This window comes from Mustela lutreola, chromosome X (genome assembly GCF_030435805.1).
Source record: "Mustela lutreola isolate mMusLut2 chromosome X, mMusLut2.pri, whole genome shotgun sequence".
NCBI classification, from domain to species: Eukaryota; Metazoa; Chordata; class Mammalia; order Carnivora; family Mustelidae; genus Mustela; species Mustela lutreola.
Genome location: NC_081308.1, coordinates 129,598,642 through 129,621,291, shown reverse-complemented (window position 1 = coordinate 129,621,291; position 22,650 = coordinate 129,598,642). Strand labels below are relative to the sequence as shown.

General features: G+C 40.3%; 1 protein-coding gene across 1 annotated transcript in view; it reads right to left on the bottom strand.

Annotated features, from left to right (window-relative positions):
- Window positions 1-22,650, bottom strand: part of PASD1 (PAS domain containing repressor 1) — a 61,566-nt gene that overhangs the window by 5,332 nt on the left and 33,584 nt on the right. The window contains exons 9-12 of the mRNA XM_059156856.1: window positions 8,521-8,599; window positions 3,479-3,605; window positions 2,025-2,032; window positions 626-1,117 (exon numbers count right to left, since the gene is read on the bottom strand). Of these exons, the coding sequence (XP_059012839.1) occupies window positions 626-1,117; window positions 2,025-2,032; window positions 3,479-3,605; window positions 8,521-8,599 (706 nt within the window). The remainder of the gene's footprint in view (window positions 1-625; window positions 1,118-2,024; window positions 2,033-3,478; window positions 3,606-8,520; window positions 8,600-22,650) is intronic.

Sequence of the window (22,650 nt, the reverse complement as noted above, 5' to 3'; positions counted from 1 at the left end):
AGGACCCTGAGATCATGACCTGAGCCGAAGGCAGCGGCCTAACCACTGAGCCACCCAGGCGCCCCCAACTGCACTGATTTGACCTCGAACCTTACTCTGGTGCTGACATTTGAAGGTTGGATACAACAAGCATTCTGGAAGGCATGTTTCTAAACTAAACAAACAAACAAACAAACAAACAAAAAACGACAACAACAACAACAAAAAACCTCCGTTGGAGAAACCTAGCTCGTGGTGGGGAGGTGTTGGCATGGTAGCCAGGAAAGTCATCTTCCCTAGATGGTTAGCATCCCCTTCCAGGTGATAAGGAATACAGCTCTTGAAAATACTGCCTTTTCTTAGTAGATAAGCTGCCTATTTGGCCCAAACTTTCTCTCAAACCCATAGTGTCTTCACATATTTCACATTAAGAGGATAACAGAGATTTTGTCTTTCTTAACCTCCCACCTCCCTGTTTGCTAGGGTCCACTGGACTCCCAGCTGCATCTGAAAATGCAGTATGACAGAAAGAGTGATAATAAAGGGATTTTTTCGACAAAGCAAACTTGAACACAAGAGTGCAGATTCAGGGCTTTGCAGGGTTAGTGGTCCAGACAAATATGTGGAGCAAGACTCCGAGAGGTACCTCATCACTGATGCCAGCAGCTGCACTGGAGGGTGAGCTAGCCTCCTGCTCAGCCTGGTCCGCCTGGTCCTCCTGCTCCACTCGGTCCAGCTGTTTGTCCTCCTCCACCTGGTCCAGCTGCCCCTCCTGCTCCAGCTCCTCTATCTGCTCCACCTGCTCCACCTCTTCCTCTTCATCTACTTGTCCCACCTCATCCACCTCATCCATCTGCTCCATCAGGTCCACCTCTTCCAGCTCGTCCTCCAGTTGTACCTCATCCACATCAGACACCTGTTCCACCGCCGGCTGGAATTCAAAGCTCTGCAAAGATGATGCAACTGAAGAAGAAAGCCCAGTGGAACGCGTGACCAAGAAAGCAGAAGTACCAACATTATCAGCAAGATTTACAGATTTCTCTTTGTTGCCTTTATAAGTCATAAAAACAGGAGAGTCCAGCGTTGTTCCATGTTCAGGATTAGATGTGCCAGGTACCAAGAGTAATTCAGAACATTCCTTAAAAATGTGTTCATATTTGAAAATAAAGAAAAAGGAAGGAGTGTCTCACTTTACCTCCACCCACTCAAGTGTAAATGGCTAGGTACCCAAACCATTCGTGTTGAGTGTCTTTTCATCATGAAATTCTTCTGGCCATGCTTCTGGAAATTTGGTACCTTCCAACTGATAATACCAAATCAAACATAATCATAAATCTCTTCCCAAAATGTACGTTTCCCAGAATGTGGAGATCTCTGGAGTGCTCTGGAAGTACTGATGGAGGTGTTGAGAAATGACTCTCCTTCAAAAAAGCAAGCTGGACATTATTTGAAGAATACAAAAGGGCAGGGCGCCTGGGTGGCTCAGTGGGTTAAGCCTCTGCCTTCAGCTTGGGCCATGGTCTCAGGGTCCTGGGATCAAGCCCCGCATCGGGCTCTCTGCTCAGCGGGGAGCCTGCTTCCCTCTCTCTCTCTCTGCCTGTCTCTCTGCCTATTTGTGATCTCTATCTGTCAAATAAATAAATAATCTTTAAAAAAAAAAAAGACTACAAAAGGGCAGAGTCATTTTGGAAAATAGTTTGGCAGTTTCTTTCACACATGCTTCCCATAGGACCCAGTTGTCCAGCTCCCAGGAATTTAACCAAGTCAATTAAATGTTTGTATCCACACCAAAAAACCTCTATGCAAATGGTTATAGTAGCTTTATATATAGTCACTGAAAAACACCAGGTAAGTACATTTGTAAGTCCTTCTGCAGATGAGTGGATTTGTAAACAAATAACTGTGGTACATGCACAAGGTGCAGTACTACTAAGCAAGGAAAGACGAATGAACCACTGATTCATGCAACATGGATGACTCTAGGACGCATTTCACTAACAAAGCCAGACCAAAAAGGTGAGAGACTGCATGATTCTGTTATTTACGTGACATTCTGGAAAAAGGAAACCAGAGACCAAATACAGACCAATGGTTGCCAGAGAATGAGGGACGGAGCTGGAGTTCAAAGACAACACAAAGGAATCTGGGGATGGCAGAACTGTTCTGTCTGGTACTGTGGTGGCAGATACAGGACTCCTTGCCTTTGTCAAGCCCACAGGAGCATACATCCCAAGGAGTGAACTTTACTGTGTGCAAATTCAAAACTAAATTTTTCCTTACACATTTCAGAAATCACAATCATGGGTTCACGGACTTCCCCCCCGCCCCAATCAATTGTTTTGGAAAGATTTTTTTTAACAAAATTTGAGATTGGCAGCCATAATGCAAGAGTTGTTAGCTAGCTATTAAAAAATAGAAGTATTAGTTAGTTAGCTATAAGTTTAGTTAGATATTAGGTTAGTTATTAGTTAGCTATTAGGTTAGCTAGCTATTTAAAAATTAATTCTATATATAAAGATTCCACAATGCAAAGACTCCATGCTAGGGTCAGCAAATTAGAGGACAGGATCTGCATTAAGCATCTGGGACCGCCTCAAGTTTTGTATTTTTATACAATTATATTTATGAAATGTCTTTAATATTGAAACTTACATAATAAGTATCACTGTTTCTAAGAGACTATCCTTTTTGTCCTATACTAAAAATTCTAATAGTACTTTAAAAAAAAAAAAAAAAACAAGGGGTTTCCCTCTCCCCCAGTGGGGGAGTCATTTTGGTCTTGCCCATTTTACATTCTTACAGTGATATCAAGGAGACCAAAAGTACTAAGAAGGCATATGACATTTGGAAAATGATTGACTCTACCTTCCTAAATATCAACGAGACAAATAACTATTCCTTCTTTTTCTCTAAAAAATCAAGTTCTGGGGCACCTGGGTGGCTCAGTGGGTTAAGTCTCTTCCTTCGGCTCAGGTCTTGATCTCAGGGTCCTGGGATTGAGCCCCGCATCAGACTCTCTGCTCAGCAGGGAGCCTGCTTCCCCCCCAACCCCGCCTGCCTCCCTGCCTACTTGTGATCTCTCTCGGTTAAATAAATAAATAAAAATCTTTAAAAAATATATAAAAATTTAAAAAAAAGGGGGGGGGGGGTTTCTTTGGACTGCAACCACTGCGGCATAGCAGTGAAGATTGAGAAAGGACAAAGAGATGAGATGCTACTCCTCCAAGGGCTGAGCTCTAGCACCAATCTTTAGAAGATGAAATGTTAATGGGACAGAATAATACCATTCCCAAGCACTTGAACCATTGATGAGATATTCACTTTCATCACTCTCAAATCATCATCTCAAAAAAACTTACAGAAGATGAAATAAGTTCAGTCTTGTGATTTTTGCATCATTATGAACAGAACATTCTCATCCTCTGAAAAAACAAGAACTACCCTGTGGGCCACAGTTTTTCTTCTGATAATCCCTATCCACACATCCAAATGTACTTACCTGGTGATGCCAGTATGCTTTCCAGGGACGATGTGCTGGAATCATAAGATGTATCAGATTCTATCCTAATTACATGATCAGACTCTTGGGGGCCATACTGCTCAACTGTTCCAATATCAACTTGATCCTGGGAATTTCCAAATGAGGAGAATATGACATTTCAATTTGGATACAGATACATAAACAACAGGAAACACAGGCAGAACACAAACCATCATGAAACATGTCCTTGAAAAATATTGCTGGAAGGGAATAAGCAGTGATTATAGGTGCCACATGCTATACTCTGACAAAACTGAGAAAATAAACACAGTACAGATGCACTAAAAGCACAAGCCTAAGAAAACTGTGTGTCACTCAAAGGCTGTGGCAGAAGAAAAGGAAAAAAAAAAGGAGAAAAGAAAAAAAAAAGAACCACCTTTCCCAGGTGTTGGTAGGATGCTAACCCGGCCATGGGAGAAGGGCACTGCCACCAGAGGGCCTGCCAGATGGAGGCTACTGAACAGCTGCTTCACGTCTTCAATGTAGGTTGAAGTCAGAAGTATTATTACCAAAAAACATCTTTACTATAGTTGCACAGAGATGGAAATGGCTCTGGAGAGCTTCTAGTGCAACCTCCCCCCTTTGATAGTGTCAAAGAAGACAAGGTCACACAGCAGGGCAGCAGCAGAGAGACAGAGAGAGTCCAAGGACTTCAAACCCAGTGCTCTCTTCCCTAACCCTGGTGCCTCAATTGAAGCCATTTGCTGCTTTAAATTGTACACGTCATATTCTGAGTTTAGTGATCCTTTATGACTAGATCCTTTTTGAACAGTTTGCAGCTCACTGCTCATATGAAATACAAGTACCTGGTTTAGCACAGGAATCTTTTACATTTCTGCTGAAAATTTTAGTGCCTCGGCTGTGTTTTATTTTGTTTTTGTTTCTTTTTTTCAGCCTGGATTAAGACATAGACCCATGCCAATTTTTCTACAAAGGAACCTGTTTGTTGGAACATACTGGCCTGGATCAAATCCCAGCATTTGAACTTCAGGATACTGCGCAACCTCCCCATTCAAGCGCACTATGTTTTGTACTCCTTAAAAGAAGCGATATGTTGCTGGGGATGTAACAATCTTTTCATTATTGAGACAGAAATTCTGGTGAGATGGTATTCAATAAGATTCAATAAGATGGGATATGACCTTTTTCCCCAGTCTTTTTCCTTCTGCTTTTTATCATAGTCATATATCAATTTAGTCTTTAGTTCCTTGCTTCTTGGATGTTTCAGTAGAAATGTGTATCCTCGGGTATTGATTAAGATGTCCATTTTTTGTGTGTTCATATGTTTTATTTAGCCTATCCACATAAATTCACTAAGCTTAAATAAACTTAAAATGACAAAATCATGTGTACCAGTGGTTAATTGGCCTGGGGCGGGGTTGGGGGGGAACAAAGCAAATAAACTATTTCAGAAAAAAAAAAAAAAAGATACCAGTGAAGGGGAGCAGATTTGCCACCTGGAAACTTGCTGTGGCAACTGCAGGGCTTATCTAATTGTTTCCCATCTCTTAGGAGTCCCTGTCCTTTGTTGCCTAATGACTGACCATTTTCTTGAAAACTATTATTTCATACATTTTTGTCATGGGGGCAGGAAAGTTAAATCCGGTCCTTAGTCATGCCATCTTGATTAGAAGCAGAAGTTTCTCAATTCCGTGAAATATCATACAGTTACTGAAATGATTAAAATTGGCAGACTGAGACTGAATGGGAATAAGCAAAAATAAATAGCAATTGTGCCATAGTGGTGGGGTTATGGGTTTCTTTAAAAGAAATTCCATTACATGTTATAATTACTTAGGTTTTATAAGTTTATGAAGTGAGAATTTTTAAGGCCAACTTTCCCCAAGACACACTAAATTGAAAGATTCTGGGTGTTCACACATTACACACTGCAGATCCTAGGTGAGAATTTATGGACTGATGAAGTCAGGCTGTCAGCAGCATAGACACTGGAATGATGGCCAGAGTTCTATGGATGTCTTGGCCTCTTTTCCTAGAATAACAGCAATTAGTTTGTGCGTAAACAGAGCACTGCTCTGGTTAAATTAGCTTTTTTCTACCTAATTTCAACCATTTCATTCTTTCTTGAACAGAATGTTAGCAGATGTGCTGTCCTCAGAAAGTTTCATCTACATACAAGTAGCTTATTACCCTTTACGTTTCTTCTGACTGGTCGAAGAATTAAATTAACATTAGACAGATTAATAGAAAAAAATCAAACATGGATACCTCCTGTATCATGGGAGAGATCCAGGAAAACTGACTGACTCCCCAAAGTGGCCAAAGCCATCACCTTAAATACCATCTCCAGCTAAAGACAAAAGAAGATGTTGAGACTGGAGAAGTCATTTATGGGAGGTGACCAGGAGAAGCAGAATAATAAGGGTGAGGTTGTTATGCAGATCTAAATCATTATCTTCTCCACTGATGAGTTCCCAGATACCTAGAGCAAGAGCCACCTCCAACAAAGGGAGATTTTCCTTATAAATGTAAATGTCTCTTACAAAAGGTTAACTTCTACTCAGTCTTTGGAGCTTCTCCTATGTTTGCACTTCCTTAAAAATATGCAGCTTAAAATAATCTTCATCCCAGGGACGCCTGGGTGGCTCAGTTGGTTAAGCGGCTGCCTTCCGCTCAGGTCATGATCCCAGCGTCCTGGGATCGAGTCCCACATCAGGCTCCTTGCTCGGCAGGGAGTCTGCTTCTCCCTCTGCCTCTGCCTACCATTCTGTCTGCCTGTGCTCGCTCTCTCCCCCCCCCCCTCTGATAAATAAATAAAATCTTTTTAAAAAAGTTAAAAAAAAATAATAATCTTTATCCCAGAGACAAATTTTGGAGTGGCAAATTCTGGTCTCCTACAATGAACAATAGTTGGAAAATGCAATATAAAAATATAAAATCAGCCCTTTGTATTTAAAAACATAGGTGTGTTTCCTACGTTAGAGAAGAGCTTAAACAGTACAAATACCTACTGTCTGCACAGTCCCAGAAACACACAAAGCTTTTCAGACAAAACCACATGCAGGCCCGAAAACTGAAGTGAAAATCCACCCACCCAGCCTATCTATACTGCTCTTGGAATCCCTTTACGTTACATTTGGAGCGTGCTATAAAAATGACACAGTGCTGTGACATACAATACTCATCGGTGCATCTAATAGGTATGAGCGCCTACTATGTGTGGCAAACCTTGTTCAAGATATTTCGGGATACGCTGATGAACAGGACAGCCCCTGTTCTCACAGAAGCTCTGTTCTATTGCAGGAATACAGAATATACACTGATAAATGAGGTTACATCCAGATGAGAGAGCCTGGCACATGACCACTCCCCTTTTCCTGACAGGAAACAGAGGCTCTCCACTGGCAAATGACTTTCCCCAGGTCACAACACTGATAAATGGCCAAATTAGGAATTGACCCTTATATTTTGAAGTCTCAGGCCATCTTTCTCTCTGAAGCACCACCACCACAGCTGTGTAACAGGCACCCAGGGCTTGGCAGGTAAGGTGGAGCACCATCCCCGGGGACAGTTTTCTGGGAGGCTTTTTCTGTTCTGTGCCTTTTTTTCTTGCAGTTTGATCCTTTCTCTCAGACTAGAGTTTCAGATCACTGAACGCAGATCCAGGTTTCATATTTCTATTAATGTGCATCCCTCTAAGATTTTCTCTAGTGACATCCAGTAAATAGATAAATGGATGAAACGTTCAGTGGCTTAGGAAAATGATGGGGGCAATCTAGACGATTTGGGGCTTGGGTTCTGCCCATGAAGGGATGATGCCAGCTCATGAGTCTACCCCACATGAGGCTACTGCAGCAGGCACATCAGTAAACTTCTTCCTTTTTGAAATGTATTCACAGGTCAAAAAAGACCTTGAACAATGGCATAAAGCTTAGCTTAATTAAAAAAAAAAATACTACAGGGACCATACCAAGTGTTGGGGGCCAAGAACAGGCGTCTCTAAGGAGGGCCACTTTGGTATGAAGTTTATTTTGAGTTAAAAAAGCAATCAAAACTCAGCAGATTCAGGAAAAACTCTACCTGCCAGACAACTGCCTACAATAATTTAGGTAGAGGCCCTGCTGCATGAAGAGAGTTATCACCATGTACCATTATACCATGAACTAGGAATGGTGGACAGGGAGAAACCTAGCAGTGCCTACCTGATCAAAGTCCTCTCTGTGTCCCACTGTTACTGAGGGGCCCATCAAGCAATTGTTTACCAGACATTTAGTCTTTCTCATTCTTCCTGAGGACTGCATTCCTTCTCTTTGAAATCCCAGACCCCCTACCCCCTTTTCCTTAGTTCAGAATGACATATATACCTCATGCTGCATGACTTCTTTGAAATCTCCATGCCTGTGTAGGTTCCCTCCATGTACACTATTAAATTTTATTTTCTCCCATTAACGTAGCTCTATTTTCAACTTTTTGAGGAACCTCCACACTGTTTTCCAAAGTGACTGCACCAACTCGCATTCCCACCAATGGTGTTAGAGGATTGTCTCATGTCGATGTGATCCTTAGTCTGGTTAGAGGGGCTTGAAGGGGACAGGATATTCTTGCTCCCCAGTGTGAGCATGGTAGTTGACGGTTCCCAATAAGAAATGGCTACAGGGGGGCACCTGGTTGGCTTGGTGGGTTAAGCGTCTGTCTTCAGCTCAGGTCATGATCCCAGGATCCTGGAAATGAGGCCCATGTCATGCTCCCTGCTTGGTGGGTGGGAAACCTGCTTCTCCCTTTCCCACTTCCCTTGCTTGTGTTCCCTCCCCTCCCTGTCTGTCTGTCAAATCAATGAATAAAATCTTTAAAAGAAAAGAAAAGAAATGGCTACAAAATGGCAGCTGTGGAATCCCAATCAAGTGCTATGCCCACATGGGATACTTCTCAAAATGAAAACTTTTTTCTATTGGGAACACACAGTAACTAAGGAGTCAATACTACAAGGAGAAGGATCCATCCATTTACCCTATAACTCTCTTATGCTCTTATGTACATACCTCTGAGGCAGCAGCAGCAGCAGCAGCAGATTCAGCACAAAGCAATTCCATTCTAGAACTTCTCTTTTGGCCCTGGCTTCTGTAAAGAGATGAACAGAGAAATGGTAAGCACATCTCACTTGCCATTTAAATCTAAATTTTCTACTGTACGGTAAAAATAAGGTTCAAATAAGAACAAATATCTGAGGGATGCCTGGGTAGCCCAGTTGGTTAAGAGTCTGCTCAAATCATGATCCAGGGTCCTGGGATTGAGCGCCACATCATCGGGCTCTGCTTCTCCCTCTACTCCCCAATTACGCTCTCTGTTGCCATCTCTCTCTCTCCCCCAAAAATAAAATCTTTTTTAAAAAAAGAACAAATATTTATTTTTCTTTTTTTTAATTTTTTTTATTTTTTATAAACATATATTTTTATCCCCAGGGGTACAGGTCTGTGAATCACCAGGTTTACACACTTCACAGTACTCACCAAAGCACATACCATCCCCAATGTCCATAATCCCACCCCCTTCTCCCAAACCCCCTCCCCCCAGCAACCCGAATGTTTATAGCAGCAATGTCCACAATAGCCAAACTATGGAAAGAACCTAGATGTCCATCAACAGATGAATGGATCAAGAAGATGTGGTATATATACACAATGGAATACTATGCAGCCATCAAAAGAAATTAAATCTTGCCATTTGCGACAACATGGATGGAACTAGAGCGTATCATGCTTAGCGAAATAAGTCAAATATTTATTTTTCTTAATACATCATATCAATCTTTGAGGTGCTACTATCCCTACAGGGAAAGTTGTTCTGCAGTGTATCTATAAAATAAATCATCTGGACCCTCATTAGAATGAAGTTTGCTACGGGTCTCAATGCCTTTGGTTAACAGTGCCGAGCAAAGCAAGCTTTAAAAAAAAAAAAAAAAAAAAGGCAAGGCATATGAGTGAATCTTCTTAATCTTTAAACCAACTGCAATTACCAAAAAATGCCTTCAGGCCAAATTTAATTTTGTTTCCTGTAATTAGAGAAACTCTCTATTCTTTGGCTCATTAACAATTCATTTCTATCAAAATTAGAATTTCGATGCCCAAGGTGAAAATGCAGCTTCCTGGCACTGGAGTCTAAGTATTAGCTTATTTTTCACCAAATGAGTGGAAGGTGAGAGAGAACTAGGGGAGAGTTGGGGAGGGTGAGAGAATATGAATGAATGAGAATCTTGGTTTTAATACTGAAACTAATTATTAAGACTTAAAAATTTCCCAAAGATCTGTTATGGAAATGTATTTTGTTTCCAAAAGTCACTCACGCAGTCACTCAAGACTAAAACTGCAGAGTCATCTCTGACTCTTCACTCTTTCTCTACTCGCTTCTGTATGAGTTTGTTACTAACTTTCTGTCCAACTTTTCTACTTGGTGAATTTCTTGAAGGCAGTGCACATGTGCTTGTATCCCCAGCACCTACCACAATGGAGCACATACTAGGTATTCCATGAATATTTGCTGAGTGAATAAAGGAATAAACAATCTGACCAGCTAGCTCAATGGAAATATTTGCACATTCTTCCCTCACCCCAGGTCAGCTTGGCTTATTTTCAAGAACAAACTGTTATTTTCAAGAACAGTTATTTTCAAGAACAAACTGAGGCTTCTATCTGTTCCTTAAAAGCATTTAAATGTCATTATATTGGCTTTTAAACAGCAAATAACTCTATACCTGAGATAACAGTATGTGAACAAATGTATTACTGCACTGTCCAATATGGCAGCCATTCACCACATGTGGCTAAATTAAAACCAAAATTAAAGAAAATTTAAAATTTATTTCTTCTGTCATGGCACCCACATTTCAAGTGTGCAGTAGCTACATGTGTCTCGCAGCTATGGTATTAGAGCATATTAAAGAGCATTACTGTTGGGACACCTGGTTGGCTCAGTTGGTTAATCACTTGCCTTCATCTCAGGTCATGATCCCAGGGTCTTGGGATCGAGCCCCACATCATGCCCCGCATTGGACTCCTGACTCAGCCAAGAGCTCTTCTCCCTCTCCTTCTGCTCCTTTCACTTGCTCATGCTGTCTCACACACTTTCTCTCTCTCAAATAAATAATGAATCTTAAAAAAAATAAAGAGCATCATTGTCACCACAAAAGGTTCTACTGGACAGTGCTGTATCAAAGGATGCAGTGAGTTTTACTGGACAAGACACTGACTTTGACAACAAAACACCATGAGGTAATGATCATTTGCTTTAAATCCACTGCTTAGATATCAAGAATGTAATTGTTTTCCAGAGTCTTCCATGAATTTATATTTCATGCTTCTTTATACATCAATATAGATGGCATATTTGTGACTTGTAATCAGAATGTAAAATTAACAAACAAGCACATACATTGCAAAAAAAATGCATTAAAGAGAATGTCATACCTAACTAGTCTGTACATGTAAATGATGAGGTCAGGCTCAGGACAGGAGATGTAGTGGAGGGTTTGCAGCCATAAAACACTGCTGCCCTTTGGTTAGGAGCAGACAGAAACAGAACTTTCCTTTACTAAATCTCATCAGCTAATTTTCAAAAAGAAAGGAAATGACCAAAGAACATTTTTTTTTTTTTAATTTTTTATTTATGGACATTGGGGAGGGTATGTGATTTGGTGAGTGCTGTGAAGAACATTTTTTTTTTAAAGATTTTATTTATCAGAGAGAGAGAGAGAGGGAGAGAGAGACTACAGGCAGACAGAGTGGCAGGCAGAGGCAGAGGGAGAAGCAGGCTCCCCGCTGAGCAAGGAGCCTGATGTGGGACTCGATCCCAGGATGCTGGGATCATGACCCGAGCCGAAGGCAGCTGCTTAACCAACTGAGCCACCCAGGCGTCCCACCAAAGAACATTTTGCTAGCTATATTTACATGGAAATAACACCTTCTAATTTTACAAAGAAAAGTACCTGTCTCATTATGTAAAACCTCAAAATGTTACTCTTAAATTGAGCCCTTAATGTTTCTTACTCTCTCTATTTTACATTTTTCCCAAGGTTTGATATTCACTGGTAAAGCACTCAAAACTGCTGAATTACTTTAATGGAAGGTTATTCTTGGCTCAAAAAACACCATATACTTCTACTTGCTCTGTAGATGAAACTGTAAATATGAAAAAGACGTTCAATGAATACTGTCTTTTCATACATTGATACAGTATAAACAAAGGTGTTGTTTTAACAGTTGTGGCAGTAAATATAATCTTAAATGTTTCTCCATGTTTATCTTAACAGCTGAGATGTTCTCCTCTGAAGTGATGGCAGAAAGGAAAGCCAGGTTTCCCTTCTTGGTCACAGGTTGTGACCAAAGTTTAAGAAACTTATTTTCAAGATTACTCTAACCAAAGTTAGGTCATAGGCTCACAGGAGAAACCCACTATAAACTCCCTGTCTGAAATGGGAAGTCTTAGGTCAATGTGCAAGCATCCACTTTTCCTCCAGGCCCAACTGCATCTCAGCCATCTTTGACAAGTGGATTAGTACTAGCATCATCTCCAGAGTCTACCTCTCCCCAAGTAACTACTCTCTTAAGTGGTCCCCTAGTGATAATGCCTGAAACAGCCTCCTATTTTTCCCTTTTCCCCAATTTCACCATTGTGTCCAGCATTCCAGAGCTGCCAAAGGAAAGTGGACAGAATTTGAGGTCACACAGACGTGGGCTCAAACATCAGCCCTGATACTACCTAGCTGTGAGCCTTAGAGCAAGTCCTTTAGCTTCCCTGAGCTCCAGCTTATGAATGTTTAAAGTGAAGTTCATAATATGTACCTTGCAACATTCTTGTAAAGATGAAATAATGTTTGGACAAAGTGCTTTGTAATCTGTGTAGTCCAATGTGATCACCTCAAATGCCCTCATTAGTCATTCTCTCTTTGATTGCTCCATTCCTCTAAGTTCTTCTCCACTTAAATATATGATTTGGGATGTATAAGACAGTGATTTGCTCTAAAATGGTTCTTTGTGATTTTAATCCTCTCTCCTAGAAAATGTATTCTATACATTTTATGCACATGCTACCATTAGTATGCTACCATTCTATTCCTTTAGAACCAACAAGCAGACTCTCCAGTGTTAAGATAAGCAGACTGGGGATCAAGAAGTGCTATTACTGTAGATCACCTAGACGGTTACTCCTTTGGACAAGGGTTGGAGGAGGAAGAGGGGTATTGTGTAGCTACATGGCTGTGTGTACAACACACACTTGTAAGAGCCCCTGGATCAATGTACAAATTGATCCCTACTAATACAAAATAACTACCCTGCTTTTTAAATGTTCCTTCTCTTTCACTATAAAACCTTTTAGTAAATAAATTGCTGTAGAATGTCATCTTAATAGACTTACATTATTTGAAGATGGAATTAGTTTATTTTGGGGAAACTCACTGAAAGGCAGATAGGCAAAGGGGATAATTTTGATCAGTTCAAGAAATCAGTTATTTGGAGTGAGTACCCCATCACCACCCTCAGTTCTATGACAACTGCTAACTAACCTTACTGCATACCCATCACCAATCTCACCTCTGACTGGCAGGGGAGACACTATTATTTACTGAGTTTCTACCATGTAGTATCTTATACATAGTGCCACTTTGGATCCTAAAATAACTCAATGGCATATGTTCTATTATCATCCCCACCTTATAGATGATGAAGATAAGACTCCACAAGGTGAATAATATTATAAGGTCATAATAAATGACAAAGTCTGAATAGAAACCCCGTCTGCCAACTGCTTATACCAGTGAGGGCAATAGTTACATCATCACCATTAGAGTGGAAAGGAGCAATTTGCCATCCTGAAATATGCCTCATTATCACAAGGATTATCTTGAGCTCATTATTCTTTTTTTTCTTTTTTTAAGAATGTGAACAGCACCAGCTGTATTGCAGCCTTGATTTAATTTTGAGTAGGGAAAAGAAGAGGGATAAACTGGTAAGAGGTGCATAAAGGAAATGAAAACAAAATACCCCCACATGTAGAGCCTACACACACACACAGAGCTGTCCTGGATTACAGAGTGGAGCTCTAAGCTCCAATATGCAAGGAATTCCAAGTTCTCAGGATTTAGAAAAATCTGGAGACCAACAATCCTTATTACACTGCTTCTACCAGCTCAGAAGAGAAGCCCTGCCTAACATCATGAAATAAACCTGACTGCTTCTACCAGATGCAACAGAGGCAAAGAAGACCTTTTCCTTGCACTCACATAAGAATTTTAGTCTTTGAGCCCTTTTGTGCATAAACACACCATCCAACTGACCAGTTGCCACAGAACGGAGCTCTGTGGCCTTTTCTCCCCAACCCAACATCTGACTGGATTGAATACATACCACAGACATCAGCAACTCTCCCCACTTCAGAGCCACATACTTGGAGACTCTTCCATTAAGCATTCATGTAAACCCTTTCTTCTTCTTTTTTAAAAAATTTTATTTATTTATTTGACACAGAGAGAGATCACAAGTAGGCAGAGAGAGAGGGGGAAGCAGGTACTATGCTGAACAGAGAGCCTGATACGGGGCTCACTCTCAGGACCCTGGGACCATGACCTAAGCAAAAGGCAGACACTTAACAACTGAGCCACCCAGGCACCCCTAAACCCTTTCTTCTTCATAGCACACAAGAAGTTCCATGCCATCTGTGTTCAGGAGAACGATGATTGCATGGGGTTTGATACTACACTGGATCATAGAGTACGGGTTCCTTCTTATGTGTGTTGGTAGATAAATGTCATAGACCAATCCTGAATCCACATCAACAGCATGGAATCCAGCACAGGATCCATAGATCACTTTCAACCTCTGACCTTCCTCAACAGTGAGATCCACCAGTAATGGCTTATGTACCAATTCTCCAAATGACTTAAAGCCCATAAATTTTTGACATAGCCTGGGTGCCCATGCATAGACCCTCACAGAATTCTGCAATTACCAGAAATTTGATTCTTTCATATTTTACAACTTTATAGTGTACACATACTTCCAAGTCCCCCATGGTTGTCCATCCTTGCTTCATCTCAACTTCTGGAACATTGTGAAGTATTTTATTTCTTAACCAAGATCAGTAATAGACAACTGACTTATCCTTTTTGCCAGACATTGTCAGCAAGACATTCAAGCCTTCAAGGACATCCATCGGCTGAAATCATCTTCAGTTAATTAGAGGATCTATATTCCCTTGACCACTTCTGTCAAGCAACATCAGGCCCCACTCCGTACCCTTTAACAAATTCATTCCCCTTAAGGCGGCACACAGAATCTCAGGATTAAATCTCATTTTACATTTATGAATCTCTTTGGTGTCACTCTGTGGTCTAGTGTTCATGAGATTCACATTGACTGCTGAATCCTTCTTCGTAGGTCTTGCCCTATGGCTTCTGGTCTTTTTCCATCACAGGAAAATCCTACCACAAAAGTCACTGTTGTCCCGCTAGATGGAGAAATCTGTGGTAATCTGCTGTCTATAAAAGGTGTAAAGGAGGAGGAAGATTTGTGTTTCTGGAGAGTGTTACTAGCAGACTGAGGCTGGTGGACAACAAAAGTGCCCTCCTTAGAAGAGGTCATGGCTGGTTCACTTGCTACATCATCATGGACAATCATAATTTTCACAGAATCTGTTTCACCATTGCTCAAATTCAGAGATGCTGCTGCTCTGGTGTCCACAGGTCCAGAGGTGGGTTCTCAGTCCCTTCTTGTTCTACATCATCATCTTCCTCATCTGTTGTCCCTGACTACTCACTGGATGAGTAGTCATCTGCCTCTTTGTGTGGGTGTCACACATCTTCCACTGCTGGAAGCTCTACTGCCAATGTGGTCAAATCAACAGGCTTGAGAGGTCTAAAAACTTCTTTATCTTCATGTTTTTTTTTTTTTTTTTTAAATTTGGTCTTTTTTTTTTTTTAAGTTTTTTTTATTCATTAATTTGATAGAGACAGCAAGGGAGGGAACACAGGGAGAGGGAGTGGGAGAGGGAGAAGCAGGCTTCCCACTGAGCAGGGAGTCTGATGTAGGACTCCATCCCAGGACCCTGGGATCAGACCTGAGCCAAAGCCAGAGGCCTAATAACTGAGCTACCCAGGCACGCCTATCTTCATGTTTTTTTCGTGAAGAAGAGGCACTGAGGTGAAGAGTCTTCAGATTTGGATGACTACCTCACTCGGAAACACTCTCCCGAGCCATTCTGAGACTCGGGGTGGGGCACAGACTGGGATCCTGAGTTGCTGGACCCCCAAGGAATTGCCACTACCAGCCCTGGGCAACAGCTTCTCCACTCTCTCCCAAAGCAGCCTGGGCTCAGTACTGCTTGGGAAAGATCTTGATGAACTGGAAGTTGTTCAAGATCATAGTCTCTTGCTAGCAAAGGGACAGCAAATCCCACCTCCCACTTTTAAAAAACATTTTAGCATTTGAATATGATAACTTTTTTTATTGCGTTCAGTTAGCCAACATATAGTATGTCATAAGTTTTGTTGTAGTGTTCAACAATTCATTAGTTGCATATAACACCCAATGCTCATTCCTACATGTGCCCTCCTTAAATACCCATCACCCTGTCACCCCAACCCCACCACACTCCTTTCTGTAACCCTCAGTTTGTTTCCTGGAGTAGAGGGTCTCATGGTTTATCTCCCTCTCTGATTTCATCCCATTCAGATTTCCCTCCCTTCCCCTGCAGTCCTCTGCTCTATTCCTTATGTTCAACATATGAGTGAAGCCCTATGATAATTGTCTTTTTCTGCTTGATTTATTTCACTTAACATATTCCCCTCCAGTTCCAACCTTGTCGAATGCAAATGGTGGGTATTCGTCTTTTCAGATGGCTGAGTAATACAGTGCTTCCAAAAATGTTTTTTGGGTTAAATTATTTTTAGTCTCAAATTTTTTTTCTTTCTTTTTTAATGGGAGGGGCAAAGTATGATATTTCAGATACTCTGAATGAAATTAGTGTACTATTTGAATATCCAGTCTTCTCTTATAGAGTAATTTATATTATTGACTATGATATATATATTGAAGAACCTGGCAGGTTTTTTTAATAATTTTTTAAAATTTATTTTCAGCGTAACAGTATTCATTGTTTTTGCACCACACCCAGTGCTCCATGCAATCCGTGCCCTCTCCAATACCCACCATCTGGTTCCCCCAACCTCCCACCCCCAACTACTTCAAAACCCTCAGATTGTTTTTCAGAGTCCATAGTCTCTCATGGTTCACCTCCCTGGCAGTTTTTAAATGCACTTTCTGGCAAAAAAAAAAAAAAAAATCCAAAAACCAAAACAAAAACAAAACCCATATATTTTCTGACCCAATACTCTGGGGCCAAAAAGGATAGAACAGGAAATGTTTTGGGGGGTGTGTGTGTTTGTATGTGAGTGTGTGTGAGGGTTGGGAGGTAGGCAGAAAATGAAATAAGATGGCTTGGGAAATACTTGGTTCTTCTCTCAGATTCCTACTCTAAGCCCTTCACCCCTCGTTGTTCCTTGGCCAAAGTGCCAAGAGAACTGGTGCTCCTAAGAGATGACTTAGGGTCTCTAAGCCAAATGTATCAATGGCATCTTCCCTAACCCTAACCCTAAGCTGCTATGTTACCAAACCTATCTCATACAGGAAGTTCAAATGTATGAGAATATGAAGATTTTAAACAAAATGTCAAGTTTCATATGTTTAAAGTATGGGGTCCCTTTTGAAATTATCTGGGAAGAGGGGCTCCTGGATGGCTCAGTCAGTGAAGCATCTGCCTTCAGCTCAGGTCATGATCCCAGGATCCTGAGATCAAGCCCCACGTTGGGGGCTTCCTCCTCAGCCAAGAGCCTGCTTCTCTCTCCCCCTCTGTGTGCCATTCTGCCTACTTGTGCTCTCTCTCCATCTCTCTGTCAAATAAATAAATAAAGTCTCTAAAAAAATTATCTGGGAGGTAATTACTTTTATCACATAGCTAAGGAAACTCAGTCCTTGTTTTAGTGATATGTAAACAGACTTGTTTCCAACCACTGCTGATACATAACTAAAAAGGAACAAAACTCAAATGCTCTGACCCTCATATATTTCAGTGTTTTACAAAGGATGGAGTCCAAATGGGAAAATTTCCATCAAAGGCTTACTCTATCCATTTCATAGAAAACAGCACGCTCTAAAGGGCCAGTCTGAACTTCTGTAATGTGCTTTTTGGTTACACCAGTTTTCCACAAACACATCAAAAGAGGAAAAATATCTAACACCATTCAGTGGTATTTCCTCACCAGAAGAGAAAAACAAGAAATGCACAATATTCATACCACTTAGAAAGTACATACAAATCATCAACATAGTAAAAGCCATGGCCTGATGTCCCCTGTACCTCAAAGGGCAAGAAACCTATAATAAGCAATGCCCTACTGTCAAAGAATGAAAAGAAAGCAAACCCCCTATAAACAAAAACCCTATTGCTATGAAATGTGGTCAATCATCAATAACCAAAAGAAAAAAATTTCAACGTTTTATCATCTTGAAAAGAACACTGCTTTTCTGACCAGCATGAAAATATTAAGCAAACAAGAAGGAACCTTTAGAATCTGATTAGTGTTCTGTGGTCTGCCCCCCCCCCCAAAAAAAAAGAGCCGTTTTCAAACATAGAAAAGGTGACATATAGTGTTGGTTAATGAGCCCCTGGAACGTGCCTAGACCTCAGCCTTGGTGCCAGCTGCTAACACTGCTAACATTCACAGGGAGACTGAATGTCAAAGCTACACAGTTCTCCATCATATATTTGTGGAAAATTCATTCCAGGAGAAATTCATAAATCAGACAGGAGACTATACTAAGACCAGCACTGTGTGGGAAGATATAAAGAGAGTTGGCTCTGTTCGCTCCAGCGAATAAGCCTATTAACACCAAGCTTTGCAGCACAGCACAGGGTTCTATAAGGATGTATCTCTTACTCCAAGAGAACAGTCTTTGAAGGACTGGAACTGATAGTTGAGATGCATTTTTATAATTCATCTGCTACTGTATATACTTACATACTTCATTATTTTCATGTTTAGGTATATTATCAAATATTGCTTCCAGTTTGAAATGGTTTGAAAACTGTTTTATGAATTTAAGTTCATCATTGTTTAGTCTAAGTTATTCCCTTGACAAAGCACTTCAGGAAAAAAAAAAAAAAAAGAAAAAAGAAAAAGAAAACACACGTAGGGGGCGCCTGGGTGGCTCAGTGGGTTAAAGCCTCTGCCTTCGGCTCAGGTCATGATCCCAGGGTCCTGGGATCGAGTCCCACATCGGGCTCTCTGCTCAGCGGGGAGCCTGCTTCCTCCTCTCTCTCTGCCTGCCTCTCTGCCTACTTGTGATCTCTGCCTGTCAAATAAATAAATAAAATCTTTAAAAAAAAAAAAAAAAACACACGTAGTATTTTTACACGGAAAAAAACACAGCTGAACCGATTTCTTTTTAATAAAGTCAGTGGCTTCAGAGGGCCTGGCCTGGATACTTATGTTCATGGTAAGGTTTTATCAAACAGCGCATGTTTTATTTGGCATCTCAATCTTCCTACTTTATAATCAACTGTCTTAAAAATTTCTCAAAGGTGGCATTCTATTTGTTTCTTCTGTCACCTTCATAGGACTATTATTGAGCCATTTGGGGAAAAAAAAACCTACAGAGGTCAAATTCTAGCATATTTTAAAAGAAAACCTTTTTATATGTCTTCACTGCATATTAAAGCACTGATAACCCAAGAGTTGGCTGTGTAAACATGAGATATAACTTTAAATTTGCTTTTTTTTCCAGGCTACCTGGGTGGCTCAGTGAGTTAAAGCCTCTGCCTTCGGCTCAGGTCATGATCCCAGGGTCCTGGGATCGAGCCCCGCATCGGGCTTTCTGCTCGGCAGGGAGCCTGCTTTATCCTCTCTCTCTCTGCCTGCCTCTCTGCCTACTTGTGATCTCTGTCTGTCAAATACATAAATAAAATCTTTAAAAAAAATTTTGTCTTTTTCCGTTCTCCACATCAGCCCCATTAATTTTTACTGGCAAGGTGGCACACGGCTACTCACATGTTTGTATCCTAGAAACCAGAAAGTGAGTTAATTTAATAAGACAAACTATTCTCTGTATGGAGGAAGGCACAAGTTGAATGCAGTTTGAATACTTCCTTCTCGGAGCTTTTGATTCTCTAACAGAAGAGCTAAGACCATCTGTGTAATCTCAAGGCAAAGTGGAGTGTGCCAACTGGAAAGCAGGGAAGGGAGAGCTCTTCCAGCCCAGGCAGCAGGAACTTCTGACAGGAAATTCTGGAGGGGTGAAAAGGATCTGGACATAAAAACTATGGAGGAGAAAGACATTTTCATTGGTGCAGAAAACAGGACCAAAAGTACAGTGAAAGAGCTTAGACACATTGACATGGAATGGTGACTTTATTATAGTTACTTGTTTACTTGTCCATGTGTACACTAGGCAATAAGTTTCATGAGGGCAGGCACAGTGTTGGGCACTGAGAACACAGAACTCACAGGTTTACTATTTCATATGGAATTCAATGAACAAATAGAAGATAACTATACACTTATGAACTGTAAAAAAGTGTGACAAACAAAAAAGAGCAGGATACCATGGGAGAGAACCAAAAGTGGATCTAGAGAACCATGGGACAACACAGTGGAAGAATATTCCAGGTTGAAGACATAAGCATGTGCTAAGGTTCTGTGTTGGAAAAGAGCTGTGAGAATTCACGGTGCAGATGGAGTATGACAGGAGGAAGAGTGCCACAAAATGAGGTTTGAGGAATAGGTAAGCATGACAGCATTATGACTTACAAATCAGACAAAGTGCTTTCTGATTTCATTGTAAGAACAAGGGGAAACCACTGAGAGCTTTTTAGCAGGAGAGGGACAAGATTATATATTAATAAATGGTTCTGGAACAATCGGACATCCATATGGCAAAAAATATGAACTTCAACCTAAACCTAAACCTCACACCTTATAAAAATATTAACTCAAAATGGATCATAGCTACAAACCTTAAACACAGAACTATTAATCTTCCAGGGAGAAAAACACAGAAAATCTGTGATCTGTGGTTTGGCAATAAATTCTTAGACATGGCCCCAAAAGAAAAAAAAAGAAGAAGAAATGGTAAAACTATCTTTCTTTAAAATTAAAAATTTTTTGTTTTGCAAAAGACGCTGTTAAGAGAGTGAAAAAAGAAGCTACAAACTTGAGAAAGTACTTACACATCAAATATCTGACAAAGGACTTGTATGTAGACTATACAAATATTTTCAAAACTCAATAGTAAGAAAGTAAGCAACATTGCTTTAAAAATAGACAAAGCGTCTGAATATTCAAATGATAAAAAGATGCTCAACATCTTTAGTCATTAGGGGAATGTGAATTAATACCATAATTTAATACCCTAGAGAAATGAAATGAAAATTTATGTCCACCAAAAACTTGTATACAAATGTTCATTGCACCTTTATTAATAATTGCCCCCAAAATGGCAATAACCCAGGTGTCCTTCAACAGGTGAATGAATAAGCTGTTGTACACCCATATACTGAAATGCAGCTCAGTGATAAAGACTGCATACTGTAGGACTATATTTATAGAACATTCTCAAGAAGACAAAACTACTGGGATACAGAATAAATGAGCAGCTGACGGTGGTTGAGGGTGAGGTGAAGTAGGGATTACTATAAATGGACAGCACAAGGAGGTTTTTTGGGGGTGATGGAACTGTTCTTTATCTTGACTATTGTCATGGTTACACAAATCAATGCCTTTGTTAAAACCATGAACTGTACACCAAGAAAAAAAACAAATCAATTTTGCTGTAAAATTTAATAAATTGTTTAACAATTTAAAAATGTAAATGTATGTCCACAAAAAGACCTATAAGAGGATGTTTCCTGAAACTCTATTTGTAGTAACCAAAAATTAGAAATAAATGTCCAGGGGCGCCTGGGTGGCTCAGTGGGTTAAAGCCTCTGCCTTTGGCTCAGGTCATGATCCCAGGATCCTGGGATTGAGCCCCATGTCGGGCTCTCTGCTCTGCAGGGAGCCTGCTTCCTTCCGTCTCTCTCTCTGCCTGCCTCTCTGCCTACTTGTGATTTCTCTCTCTGTGTCAAATAAATAATAAAATCTTAAAAAGAAAAAGAAAGAAATGTCCATCAAAGGAAAATGTCTGACAAATTGTGTCACATCCAAAGACTTAACATAAAAGAAAGACTGATACGTATGACAGGATGAATCTCAAAAGCATTATACTGAGTTTTAAGAGAGTAGACTAAGCAGAGTATATATTATATGGGTCATTTCTACGAAGTTCTTGCAAAGGGAAAAGATCTATACTGAAAAACATCAGAATAGTGGTTGCCACTAGGTAGTGGAATAACAGAAAAGGCACAACAAAGCTTTCTAGTGTGTTGAAAATACTGTATGTCTTGATGGGAATATGGGTCACATGTGTTTATGCATTTGTCCAATATCATGCAATAACAATTAAGATCTGTGCATTTTATTACATATAAATTTTATCTTAAAAACAAAAATATGAACTCAAATGAAGAAGTCTGCTTTTCTCAATGACATGAGTTGGCAACCAGAAAACTCCTTTCTGTGTATTCTAGACTTGAGCTAATAAGTAAATATATTGAGGATAATGGGGCCAAGCTAATCTGACTATTGGATTAGAGTGTTGCAAAAATGGAAATGAAAGGCCCAGAATGAACCTTGTGGTGCTGGTTTAGAATTGGAGTCATCCATATGAATTCACGGTTTGTATTATTTTATATACACATATATACCACGGTACACATACAAAGAGACAGATAGACAAGGAAACAAATATAGATATAGGTCTTTATGCCTATGTGTGTGTGTGGATTTGTGTGCTAGTTCTGAAAGCACTAGAAGTAGTCACAAGTCAGTAACAAGGAGCACAACTAGCATCCAGATCTTGTCTTCTAAATACCTGCACTTAAGAAGCCAAGATTCCTTTGGCTAAGGTTTAGACAACCAGCTGATTTCATGGCTGAGGCAGAGAAAGAACAAAACAAACCTGTAATATCATTAGTGCCAGAAAGTAAGGAATGTTCCAAGAATGGTGAGAAGCACTCAAAAGACACAA